At 40.6% G+C, this 14,459-nt stretch overlaps 1 protein-coding gene across 7 annotated transcripts in view; it reads right to left on the bottom strand.

Annotated features, from left to right (window-relative positions):
* The window catches only part of LOC125885077 (diacylglycerol kinase zeta-like), a 152,547-nt gene that overhangs the window by 45,764 nt on the left and 92,324 nt on the right, over window positions 1–14,459 (bottom strand). For all 7 annotated transcript variants that reach the window (XR_007448804.1, XM_049570506.1, XM_049570507.1 and 4 more), the window contains 2 exons: window positions 8,366–8,426; window positions 3,516–3,556 (listed from right to left, as the gene is read on the bottom strand). Coding sequence is in view for 6 of the 7 variants with exons in the window: in XM_049570506.1 (XP_049426463.1) it covers window positions 3,516–3,556; window positions 8,366–8,426 (102 nt within the window). In the remaining variant the exon portion in view is untranslated. The remainder of the gene's footprint in view (window positions 1–3,515; window positions 3,557–8,365; window positions 8,427–14,459) is intronic.

Here is a 14,459-nt window from a genome sequence, read left to right on the forward strand (position 1 = left end):
ACGGCACTGAGCATGGCGATGTCGGGCAACAATAAAGTTTGGAGAAGGGTTCAGGTTCAGGTCAAGCACTGACGCTGGTGATCCAGCACTCTGTTTTTAAATTAACGTTACTGAAAACAGAGGCACACTATGTTCACGCTATAAGCACTGCAAATTAAAATCGTTTAATTAGACCCAAACTTCTGTTTAAATCAAGAGATTGTGCAGTCGCCTTCTACTAATACTGCAGTGTTCTTTTTTCCACATACCTCAGACCACCAGTGTAAAACTATATAACTTTAAACTCTACAATTACAGCTCAACATAACAAGATAAATTAACAAGTTTGCCAAATTTACATATCTCCATAATTTCAATCAATTGCCAGCATGGATTACTAAATAGGCCCAAAATGCCAGGGCCTCCTCGTGCCTTCGTCTGCAAAATGTCACAAAAATTAAAACGTACTGACAGGAAGAGACACGAAATTACTTCAAAGAGATCTAAACTAACTACAAAACAGGGAAAGCCAACCACGAAGAGACACAAAATGACGAGAAAGAGACACAAAATGACCAAAAAATAGTCAAAATTACTTCAAAGGGACACAAATATAATAGAAAGAGACAAAAAAATGACTAGAAAGAGACAGAGAATGACCAAAAAAATATGCAAAATAACTACACAGAGACACAAAATAACTACAAAAAGGGCAAGCCAACCAAAAAGAGACAGAAAAAGACTACAAAGACACACAAAATGACCAAAAAATAGACAAAATGACTATGAAGAGATCCAAAATAACAACAGAGACACAAAATGACCAGAAAATATACAAAGAGACAAAAAATGACCAAACTGACCAAAAAAGACATAAAATGACGACTACAAAAAGGGTAAGCCAACCAAAAAGAGACACAAAAAGACTACAAAGAGACACAAAATGACCAAAAAATTGACAAAATGACTACAAAAGGGAGGAGGCTAATCCAGAAGAGACAAAGTGATTACAAAGAGTCACAAAACAACTAGAAACAGACACAAAATGACCAAAAAAAATCAACAAAAAAAATATGCAAAATAACCACACAGAGACACAAAATAACTACAAAAAGGGCAAGCCAACCAAAAAGAGACAGAAAAAGACCACAAAGAGACAAAAAATGACCAAAAAACAGACAAAATGACTACAAAGAGATCCAAAATAACTACAGAAGGGGCGAGGCCAACCAAGAAGAGACACAAAATGACTACTAAGAGGCACAAAACAACTAGAAAGAGACACGAAATGACCAAAATATACACAAAAAATACACAGAGACAAAAAAATGACCAAACTGACCAAAGACATAAAATGACCTCAAGAGACACAAAATGACTAGAGACACAAACAGACCACAAAGAGGCACAAAACAACTAGAAAGGGACACAAAATGACCAAAATGACCAAAAAAGACATAAAATGACTTCAAAGAGACACAAAATGGCAACAAAGAGACAAAGAATGACTGAAAAATACAAAAAATGACTACACAAAGACACAAAATAACTATACAAAGGGTAAGCCAAACAAAAAGAGACACAAAAAGACTACAAAGAGACACAAAATGACCAAAAAGTAGACAGAATGACTACAAAGAAATCCGAAATAACTACAAGAGGTGGAGGCTAACGAAGAAGACACACAAAATTACCACAAAGAGACACAAAACAACTGGAAGGAGACACAAAATGACTAGAATGACCAAAAAATACACAAAAATCCGACAGAGACACAAATAAAATAACCAAACTGACCAAAAAAGACAAAGAGGCACAAAACGACTAGAGAAAGACATGAAATGACCAAAATATACACAAAAAATACACAAAGAGACAAAAAAATGACCAAACTGACCAAAGAAGACATAAAATGACCTCAAAGAGACACAAAATGGCTACAAAGACACAGAGAATGACTGAAAAATACACAAAATGACTACACAAAGACACAAAGTAACTACAAAAAAGGGTAAGCCAACCAAAAAGAGACACAAAAAAACAACAGAGACACAAAATGACCAAAAAGTAGACAGAATGACTCAAAAATAACAACAAGAGGTGGAGGCTTACCAAGAAGAGACACAAAATGAACACAAAGAGACACAAAACGACTAGAAGGAGACACAAAACGACTAGAAAGAGACACAAAACAACTAGAAAAAGACACGAAATGACCAAAAAATACACAAAAATCCGACATAGAGACAAATAAAATGACCAAACTGACCAAACAGACATAAAATGACAACAAAGAGACACAAAATTACCAAAAAGTTGACAAAATGACTCCAAAGAGATCCGAAATAACAACAAGAGGTGGAGACTAACCAAGAAGAGACACAAAACAACTAGAAAGAGACACAAAATGACTAAAAAAAGAGACACAAAACAACTAGAAAGAGACACGAAATGACTAAAAAAAGAGACACAAAACAACTAGAAAGAGACACGAAATGACCAAAAAATACACAAAAATCTGACGGAAAGACAAATAAAATGACCAAACTGACCAAAAAGACATAAAATGACCTCAAAGAAGCACAAAACAACTACAAGTAGACACAAAATGATCACACACAAAAGTACAACAGAGTAAAGATGCATAGTGACTACAAAAAAGACGTAAACAAGATTATAAAGAGCCAAACCACCACCAGGTCTGTGTGTAGGAGAGGTGGTGAGGCCTTATATCAAATGACCAAAAAATACACAAAAATCTGACGGAAAAACAAATAAAATGACCAAACTGACCAAAAAGACATAAAATGACCTCAAAGAAGCACAAAACAACTACAAGTAGACACAAAATGATCACACACAAAAGTACAACAGAGTAAAGATGCATAGTGACTACAAAAAAGACGTAAACAAGATTATAAAGAGCCAAACCACCACCAGGTCTGTGTGTAGGAGAGGTGGTGAGGCCTTATATCTGCGCCCTGGGGCCCATTGTCTCATAAACTGTTTGATTGGTATAGTATCTCAGGAAGTCTAGCACCCTGCCTCTTGATAGTGACACCGAATATTAACGAGACAGAGTAACCAAATGCAGCAATAGGAGCCACTGTACCTGTGGTGTGTGAACCACTTGTCAGGCTGATATGCCAAATATGCCAAGTACTACCCAACCAATGGGAATAATTAAGCAGCTGGCATGAAACCAAATCCTGTTCATGCTAATGAAACAGTGGACATCTGCTTCCACTGCTGCACGGTAATGTGGGCCTTGAGATGAGCTGGCATATCTTCTTGGAGGTAGGTTGTTTTGGCCCTATGCTGACGGTGGGGAGGGCTGCAGGCATGACTCACAGTTGCAAAAAGTCCCCTAACTCCTCCGCGTTTTCAAGTAAACAAAAAGTCGTTTTAATCTGTTTATATTTACAGATAATTCTACCCAGAAGACATAAGCTGATCACCAGTCAGACGCAGAGAGAGGCAGTGAGAGAGAAATATTATCTGTGGAAGTGAGGTGAAGCAAGTTGGGATAGACTCACCTGTGCTCTGTCTATCCTGTAGAAACGATCTGCTGTTGTAGCTTAAGAGACAAAAGCGAGAGACAGTGTTAATCAATTATCTTGTCACTAAAAAGGTTCTAGCCAAAAGGCTAGTACAATTCACTCTGTTAAACTGTACATGAGATGACTGCACATTTTCAGACCCAACTTTCCAACATGTTCCCACTGTTGAAAGGAGCCTTCAGACACAAACAATCCAACAAGCACTTGCGCTGAAGGATACAGAACTAAAACCTTAACTGACACCAATAATTGTGGATCAATACCAGACATATCGCTATAGGCCTAGTCGTTTCCACTACCTTGGGCCGGAACACCGACCGATATGAGTACCCTACTTTTTTTTATGTCAGGAAATAAATCTCATGGACTAAAGGTATTTAAGACTCATGAAATGTTTCCACACGCATCAGAACAGGTGAAAAATTTGATATTTTATGTGTCTCGTTTCTTGGGCCGAGAGATTTAAGCCAATCATCTTCAAATTTGAGCAGTACTCAAGATGTTGGCGATGCTAAATTGCGAAGCTTTCAAGTCTTCGTCCAATGGTTTGGCTGTGGCAAGGTGTCAAATTCGATGTTTGACCATGAAACAGGAAGCGGTTTATAACATGTCTGTAAATGGTCAAATCTGCCCCAAACTTCACATGTCCCGGTCTGAAGAGATCTAAGTGCTGATATTTAGTCATGGTCAGAGTGACACCTACTGGCAACAAAAAATGACATGGTTTATACTTTGATGTCTTCCTCCAAGCAAGTTGACCGGATCCAACTCAAATTTGTCTAGAAAAGCCTCAAGACCTTGATGATGCTTTTAAGTTTGTGAGTTTTCGTGGAACAGGGTAGCTGTCTTCAAATTTCCATGTTTTACCGGAAACAGGAAGCTTCTGAAAGCTTACGGATACAGATGAACCAGAGCAGTACCACCAGACATTGTGGGGGCAGTGTAGCTTAGTTTAAACAAGATACGACCATGTCAGGATGTATACAATGGCCGCACAGACCACATCTACAATGCTACGTCCATTTAAGGTTACAATATCACGACTTCCTCCGCTGCCGCCTTGTATAAAGGACACATGGAAGGGCAGTGAAGTTTACATTTGAAACTGACTTTCATACATAAAGGGAGAATTAATGAGCCCTAAATCTTTTGTCCACAGCTGCAGTAACAGCCTTATCGGCTGATTGCGGATTTTCCTTTTTCGATATTTTGCCTTAATTTGATACTGTACAGACATGAGAAATGGGGCTAAGTTTGCACCGTGCAGCTGTACTATGTAGACACATCTGAATATTAGATTAGGACTGGTTCAGGCAGATCATTAGTATCAAAGGACTCAGAGAGCTCCCAAGCTAAACGCCTGATCAGGAAGTATAATTGTGTACTGTAGGTTTATTGATGCTTCTTTGAGTTTATCCATCAGACGACAAGATCACCTGCTAACCACCTACACATTTCCTCTGTCCTCTTCAAACACCTCTCCCTTCTCTCTCTCTCTCATTCAGCTCGCTGTTGTATCTTTCTTTGTTCTTGGCTAAATTCCACCAGGACTCCACACAAACAGAGGTGTGCATGTGTGCATGCGTGCATGTATAACATTGTGTAAGACGAATGCTTTTCCTCTGTGATACTTTTGGGAAGCCGCTGCTGTATGGGATTAATATTCATGACATTCACCAATAAACAGAATCCGATGGAACTGTGATTTATGTTATTTTGAGAAACTACCGACTCAGAAATCTGTTTGCATCTCACAGGTTTGTGTGTGCACACATTCCATTAACGATAACCTTTAAATGAAAAGTCTTTTTTTTTTTCTCTTACAACTGCTGTGTTGAGTTTTAAACCAGAAATCAATCAGTTTCAACAACTGTCACGCAAGACGTTGGCGAATAACTGTGAATTCATATTTGATGCAGAGACTGTGCTATTGTGATGTCATTGACTGATTATTCTGTCAGCTTAACACATATTTATGACTGTACGCACGTCTGCAAGCATGAGCTTATCGATGTATATTTCTCATTTGTGACACTTATTAATATCTTATTAGAAGCAGACTTGTGTAGCCAGAGCTCTCAGCACAGCACTCTGTCAGTGCGAGAGAAAGGTCTGGAATCACAGATTATCTTTCTGCTATGGGAGGAAAAAAACGTGCCGATTTGTTTTTGTTTCTTTAAACCAATCACAGTCGTCTTGAGCAGCACTAAACCCAGGATGCAGCGATGCAACAGTGTTGGGATGAACTTGTTTTGTAGGAATATCTACATGTGGGGAGGCGAGCACTGTCATTTAAATGGTCCTTCAAAAGAAAACGCCTCAAAAACACTGACAGGCGTATGTCGACTGTGATTCAAATTTCAGTGATAAAACATAATCTTATAATCGGACTACATTTTAGTTCTAGACTACACACGATATCAGCCCGATTATAGCCCGACGCAGCGATGTATGGTGTTGTACGCGATAATCCAATGTTTCATCTCGCGTCGTGTGTCATAGTAGACGTCTGATTACAACACACATAGAGGTAGCATGACTTCAGTCTCTGCTCAGGACACCATTGATCCACTATATCTTTACATGGACAATAATGGTTTGCTGCTGTATTAAAGCTCTGAATGTCACATACAGAACAGATCTCCGTCTTCATGCATCCAATAGAAGATTTCGGCAAAAAAAAAAAGTTTATGAAGTTAGTTTGAGGCTTCAGCAGAATGAGTTAGCCATGTTTGTCAAAACAGGTACCTTCCAAGGTGAAAGTATTTTTTGTACAAAAGTCCCTCTTTGTGTTTCTATGTTTCTATCCTTCAACTGCAGCTCAGCAAGGAAACATTGTCAAGGGAACCAAGGAGAGGACAAACTAAAATACTGTCACATTGGAAGATACACGCTTAATTTGTCTAACTCAGACTTCTGAATCCTCGTATTAGCTGCATATTAACTCTTGGGTTTGGTCACCCATCACTTCTGCTCAGGCGCGTGCACACATAGACCTCAGGTGGTGCTCAAGCACCTGGCCTTTTGGATTCTGACTGGACAAGTGCCCTTCTTCCAAGGCGTTTTTTTAATTTCATTTCTTTTTCTTTTTCTCCACACTCTAAGTACGACACTTAAGGTTTAGTTTTTCCTTAACTGAGAAAATGACTAAAGAGATTTTACAGCAGGAAAATTCTACAGTTTCCATAGAGACCCTTGTACCCTTGTACGTGTGCTTGTGATAGCCCAGGCTAGGGAGGATCAAGGATCAATCATACTTCTAGAGGAATTCAATTAAAAAAAGAAGATACTGAAAAGTAAATTTGTTCCGAAAGTAACAGCAACATGAAGCAAGGAAAGTGGGAGAAAACTGCAACGTTTGGACAGGAACTTCACCACAGTGTTCACAGACAAGTGAGGACATTTGAGACCTGATGAATAACATGGCACACCACTGACTTGTGTACATTAAATGTCTCGCCAATAACTGCTTGAGAAGATTCTGTTGCATAAAACCATAGTGCAATCCCTAATTGTAACAGGGCTGGAAGAGCACAGCATAGGAAATTTGAGTGATCCAACTTAAGATGTTGAGACAAATCATAAACTGACCACTGGACAAATTTATAGTGCAAAATCAATCATTAAGGGTGTCTATCGGGTTCTCCCCGTCACAGAACACTCTTCTCAGGATGCATTCATTTTATCTTTATCCACTGCTATCACCATGAACTCAACCATGTAGCAGTTGAGACGCAGTCAGAGGTACCTTGTGTTTTTCCCCTAACTTTGGTTGCTAGGATCCTCTGTGCAAAGGCTCAATGAACTCAAAGCAATTCCTTAAGTATAAGACCAAGGGAATCTTAAGGAGAAGACCTAAGGATGTTTTGTACAACTGATTTTATTTAAAGGAAACCTTAACTCAGATTTAAAGGGAAATCTTCAATTAAGGTGCTTTGTGCAACCGGCCCCAGGTGTTCAGAAGCAAACTGAGTCTACCTGAGACCTACTGACGAACTCCCTTGCAAAATGGATTGCAATGAACTGCAGACCAGTTTCGGTGGTAGAGGACAGAGGGACAATTGTGTCCAAACCCCATTATAAGAGGTGCTTGAGCACCAGTCCCTGAAAATGTCTGTGTACAGTCCTTTTTCCATTGGAAGCACATTATAAAGGTTGAAATGCACAACGTACAGTGAACACAGTAGAAACTGAAGTAGCAATGATTTTTGAAACAGATTTTGACACACGGTCCAGGCATGAGACAGGGCCACACGAATATATGATATAATGCATGATAGATTAAACTGACTGCAGTAATAATAAATCTAATGAGTGTTCTGACTTTTACAAGCTGACGCAACAAAACATCACAGAGAAAGTTCAAATAAAATTGGGATAATAGCGTCAGCTGGCAGTCTAAGCCTGTTCCAGAAAGTGATGATTTGAAGTCAGGCTAATTGAGGCTCAGTGAACTTGGTCATGATTAAAAGAACTGTTCTGATATAACTACAGATAGGAATACATTAGCACTTATTTGAAGCTGAAAACAAAAGCTTCCTATTCTTTTAGAGAGATAAAGCATAGACAGTATAGCATACATCGCTCTGCAGTGCGTATTTCACTATTTGATACAGAGACTTCATTCCGTTACATCAAAAACTGACCGATCCTGTTTCAGTAGAAATACAAACCACATGCAAGCACACTCATCTTGAGTAAGTACATTTGTGCTATTTTTGTCTGTACTTTATGCACATGTGGAAAAAATGTTGACGGCACAAGTGGGGAGTCCAGGTAGTGGAAAAATGGATCAGGAAGGAGTATGAACAATGGGGTGTACTTACAGTCAAGGAAACACCACTTTGGAGATAATCTTTGTGAGGAAAGACTCTTGGCGGCCTCCTCCTGAAAGACAAACAGACAGAGGAGTTAGATTGCAGAGCAGATGGAAAGTGGCTGGCGGTGGAACGAGAGTTTTTGTTTACAGTAATTGTTAATAGTGTTAATAGAAAAACTAACAAGCTGACAGAGCAGCTCCAAGAGCAGAAGAGAAGAAGAGATGGGTGGGTGGAACAGAAGGTTTGGCTGCTTTGTTTAAGAGACCTAGATATGGCTTGGGGACCGCTGAGGAAAGGGAGGGCAATCCCATCCTTTCTATGGTGAATATGCACCGATCAGCCAAAACATTAAAGCCACTGACAGGTGAATAACTTTGATTGTTCTGCTGGGAAACCTTTGGTTCTGGCATTCATGTGGATACCACCTGACATGTTCCACCCACTCCAGCACCGTCGCAGACCAAATACCCCCCTCAGCAGGATAATGCACCATGCCACACTGCAAACATCGCTCAGGAATGGCCCAAGGAATGTGACAAAGACCTCAAAGTGTCAACCTGGCCCAATCTGAATGAGCATCTGTGGCACATGCCATTAACCCACCTCACAACCCACTGGACTAAATGGATCTGCCGCCAACGCACTGGTGCCAGACACAGCAGGACACTCCCAGAGATCCTGTGTCAAGGGTCAAGTCTGATCCAAGGAGGCCCCACCTTGGATTAGGGGTACATCTGGGGTACCGGCACATCACAAGAATCCTTGAGCAGATTGAGACCTGGGAAATTTAGAAGCCAGGTCGACACCTTGAGCTTTTTGTCACGCTCCACGGGCCATCACTGCCATTGGGGAGTACTGTTGCCATGAGGGGGGGTACTTGGTCTGCAACGGTGTTTGGGTGGGTGGAACATGTCAGGTGGTATCCACATGAATGCCAGAACAATCAAAGTTATTCACTTCACCTGTCAGTGGTTTTAATGTTTCGGCTGATTGGACAATAGGACGAACAAACAAGGTACCACCCTCATGGACTTCAAAGATCAGAGATTCATACCTCTATACCTGCCTTGCCTTCGTATAAATCAGTTGAACAGATCCCTACAGATCTACTATTATTCCGAATATGACAATACTCTGAATCCGATACATCATATTTCATTTGGATTTTGAGCATTGTCATGGATACCTTGTTCAAAACAAGTTTGCAAGGCTGATGTATAGCAGAGATGCACACCGTAGAGAAAAGCTAACCTTTCTAGTCAGAAGGAGAAACACACCTACTTTCAAACATTATGAAAGACTTGGATATTAACAAGTTTTTGGAAATGAGCAAGTAACGCTGACCTTTCCAAGAAGGTGGATGAAGGAATGAAAGAACAAGGCACAGAAATGTAGAGCTCATAGCAGAGGGCATGGACATACTTGCATAAGGTATCCAGCAAGGTAGAGCAGGTCATCCACTAATCACAGGGATGGCAGCTCCATTCCCGGCTCCTCCTGACACCCCATTCACTGCTCCTCTTTAGTCCTGACTGGTGATTTTATGAACTTAGTTTGTCATTTAGCCTGCAGTAATCCGTCAGAGGTCAGAGCTCTCTCTTCTCCTCTGTGCCTCTCTCTGCCAACTTGTGATGTCTGTCTGACCACAGAGCCATAATCTTTGAAATAATGATTCTGCGCTCTGCTCCTTTGATCTATTTATATTCTGCCATTGTGCTAGATCACCCAAAAATATCTCGATTTTTAACGGCACGCACATTTGCCTTCCTTTGCTGCTTCATAACTACGATGATCTGATAAAACCTTTCATACAAAAGTCACAATGCGTATGATGGTTCACTGAATGTGTTGAACCTGTGTTGGAGGTTTATCTCTGACTGTTGCCGTTAGCAAAGACTCCTGTTTGTAGTGTTGTTCCACATGAACACATTACATAATTACCAATTACAGTTCAGTTTCGGAGTGTTTCTCCAAAGCACAGGCAGCACATCAGTGAGCAGAAAGAAGCAAAAATGCTGAATTAAAGGTGCTATATTCAAATAGAGTTTGACCTCTGATCAACTCAGATCAGGGAGGTCATGATGAGGGGTTGAAAGGTGCACATTTTTGACCATACAACAGACCCCAGAATAAATCAGTTAGAAGTGTTCAAGCTGAACAACTCAGTTTATCCCAAGCAGCAATCTGCAGGGCTGAAAAAAATGAAGTCAAATTGTGCCAAAACCTGCAGTTCCTCTAATGGCCACTTGAGGCTGGCTCCAAGACTGAGTCAATCCCCATAGACCCCCATGTTAAAATGCTTAATTTTACAGCAGAAATAAACATGTTTACAGCCCGGTACAAAAACATTTTGGTTTCTATAGCTAATTTCAACTTTCATAAGAACTGTACAGGGGTAAATTTTTATATAACTCACCCATTTAAATGTTAATAATTCTCAAAGTTATATTTAATTAAGGATGAGGTGGCTTTGAGTAACAAGTGGGTGTCGTCTGATAATATGTCCCTACCACGGCGACAAAGTTGGTTAGGTAACGTAACCATGGCGTAACCCCAGAATCACAGATTAAAGTTGTAGGTGTCCTTGTTTCGGTGGTTGTTCCATTCATGAAAGTTAATTGTAATGTTTTGGTTGTCTAAAAAGTCCTGTGCAGCATTTAGTTGCAATAAAAGTCCCTCTAAGGAGTCAGATGTTCAGTTTTTCCACTAAGTGCAATTTGTTTGAATAGTTTTAATCCTTTTTTTACTAGCATTAGCATTATCACAGTTAATTATGGCTGTAAATGCACCTTGCTAATCAAGCCAATAGCTAGAATTGTGATGAGCAGCTAGCTCAACCCTCTTGTCCAAATATGGTCACTTCTGGCTCCGAAAATCCAAGAAGGCGCCAGCCAAATTGCCAAAGACAGCGCTTAAAAGGGAGTCCACAAACCAATGGGTGACATCACGGTTTCTATGTCCATTATTTTATATTCTCTGTGTGTATGAAGACCAAGAATTTTGATGATTCTTATTAATTACTGGTCAATAGAACTGCACTTAAAGACCCTGTACGAAAAGCATGCCCATAGTTCAGCCCAGGGGCCAATCGTTTATCTACCAGAGTTCAGAGAGAGCACACCTCTCTGCCCTTCCATGTGCATATGACTAAAGCCTGAGGCAGAGAACGCAAACCTCCCTGCCCTTCCATGTGCCTACATGGAAAGCCCAAGGCAGGGAGAGCATGCCTCAAAAACTCCCGGGAACAGAACAACAACATACTACCGCCACACAATATTGGTTATTCAAGCAAGATCACCTTGCATTTTTTCCGTTCAACTAACAATGGCAGGACTATCATACAGTTTGCAGGCACGCACCAGGAACTACGCAAGTGGAACTAATGTGTTTCCATTTACAGATGGTAAACAAGTGGACAAACGGTCAGCTAACAGCAGACATTTCCTGTTCGGCAAAACATACATGGCCACAGCAAAGTAGAAGTGTAAGATAATATCGATACACTGGAGTATCATGACTTTATGCTTTGTGATACTGTGTCGGATCTCAAAAACAGTGCAATTTTTAATTAATATGTTACAAGCAAAACTTTGTGCCAGTGATTTGTACTGTATGTAAACCTTGACTGTTAGATAGCACCGCCATTTGACCATCCCATTCCATTTTGCTAGTCAAAACTAGCATTAGTATTATCACAGTTAACCATGGCTGTAAAGGAACTGTGCTAACTAAGCTAGCAGCTAGCGTTATCTCCACCTCCTTGTCAAAATATGGTCACTTCTGGCTCCAAAAATTCAAGATGGCAACGGCCAAAATGCCAAACTACAGGCTTCAAAACAATGGGTGCCATCATGGTGGCTCTGTATATTAGTTTTTACAATCAGTGACATCATCATCTTACATTAAAACATATGCAAACAAATTGGGAGTCATATTTGATTCAGGAACAACGTTTAATAAACTGGTCTATCAGATATTTACTGCTGGAAAACACAGGAGAATTCTGTCTGTGACCTGGAGAAACTTGCCAACACCTTCATATTGACTCGCCTCATTACTGCAACTTTTTGTATTTTGGTATCACCAGACGTTTTCTTCATCCCATCTCCAATTAGCTCAGAAAGCTGCAGCAAGATTTTTAACAAGATCAAAAAACAGACACCATTACTGAGATTCCTGCCTCTCCGCTCTGGCTCCCTGTTAGCTGAAGACTGAAGTTTAAAACCTTGTTCTTTGTTTACACAGCACTAAATGGTCTTAGCCCTGCTTCTATCTGTGAACTCCCGCCCCTGTGCTACACTGTCAGACACCTTAGATCCTCCAACCAAAGACTCCTGTCTGTCCACAGATCAAGGACTAAATGTTGTGGTAATAGAGCTTTCTCAGCAGAGGCCCCACAACTGTGACATCTCCCTCCTTAAATTTGTTCTTCTCTGTCTATTGATGTTTTCAACTTAGAGTAAACTTTTATTCTAACTGTGCCTGACGTTTCGTTATCCCTGCATTTGTCTGAGGCCATGTGTTACATCCTGCATGTTTTTTACTTCTTTCTTTATGTCCTGTAAAAAAAACTTTGGATCAGCTTTGTTTTGTCCTTGTAGCTAAAACTACTGCAGTCCGATCCAACAACTCTGCAGTGATACCTCCTTCATGAATCATCATCATCATGTTCAGTGTTTGTTGAAGCTGTTTTAGAGAGGTGTTGAATCAACTTCAGGATTCATTAGGAAGATGCTTAGTGTTGGGTAGCCCGGTTTAAACATGATCACTCTATGAAATACATGTCAGTAGTGGTTTACAGGGTAATAGATAGATAGAACAATGGTTCCCAACTGGTGCAGCCACAGGGTCCAGATATCTCTTTCGTCATTAGTTTGAGGTCCCACAGCTCAATATATTTAGCGTCATACTTGGCCATGTTGTTGAGCTAGTTTGCCGTCTTTGTCAAGTAGCTGTCTGATAGTCACTCTTTCTACAGCTTTTCAGAATAAAAGCTCTGTGCTGGAAATTCAGGGTACTTGCGGCCTTTTCAGAATTCACCAATTGGGAACCACTTGGATAGAAGACCCCTGCTACACTGACTAGTATGTCTAGAATTCGTCATCAGCTATTTAACAGCCCCATTTCTTGTTATGCTGCGACATGTGTACGAGCTGACTTTGCCACTGGAAGGTGGAGGAGATGGTGGATGGTGTGACATCTAGGCGAAATGGCTACCAACTTACAGACCACTGCTTGAGACAAAAAACAATAGCGGTTGTTCAGTTGCTACTAGCGCTGTCAGCGTTGACCCGTTACTGCAACGTGATTAGGGTCTGAATATAACGCATTATGGAAGACTTGGGTTGCCATGTTGTGACCAGTCATATGCCTCACAGCTGTGGGGGGCAATACTTCCACGCAAACACGAACTGCATGAATCAGAGAAAGCAGCTAAACTCGAACTGAAAAGTGCAAACGCTGTATTCAGAATGAAAACACTCGGGTAGCTACTGCTCTAAAAAGGACTTCAGAACTGTTTTGAAATGCAAAATTATAGAACATTTAAACATGCAATTAATAATGTGATTAATTGCAATGAAGTATTGAAATTCTGCGATTAATCACAACTTTAAAAATGTATCATTTGACAGCCCTAGTAGCTGCACAACACACGTTTTCAGTTGAGTGTTGTTTTTTTTCTTGTAGGTGTTTTTTCACAGCCTGTCATTGTGTTACCAGCGGGATTTCTGTGGCATTCAAACCCCTCAACATGGGTGTTCTTTTTAATTACTTGCTGCTGCGTTTCCAGCTGGTCTTGTACAACCAAACGTGGGCATTTTAAGCCACAACACAATCTTTTCCTCACCATGACCACCATGACCCAGCTCCTCCTTTTCATGTTGTGTCTGACCTATAAATGTCATTTCTGTTTGTCACTGATGCTGCTCTGTTCTGTTCTCCGGGGCCTTTGCTGCTGCTCTCCCTGCCTTAAGCTTCATATGTAGGCGCATGGAAGGGCAGGGAGGTCTGCGCTCTCTGCTTCAGGCTTTAGGCATATGCACATGGAAGGGCAGGGAGGTGTGCTCTCTCTGCCATGAGGCTTTCCATGTATGCATGT

This window comes from Epinephelus fuscoguttatus, linkage group LG24 (genome assembly GCF_011397635.1).
Source record: "Epinephelus fuscoguttatus linkage group LG24, E.fuscoguttatus.final_Chr_v1".
Lineage (NCBI taxonomy): Eukaryota > Metazoa > Chordata > Actinopteri > Perciformes > Serranidae > Epinephelus > Epinephelus fuscoguttatus.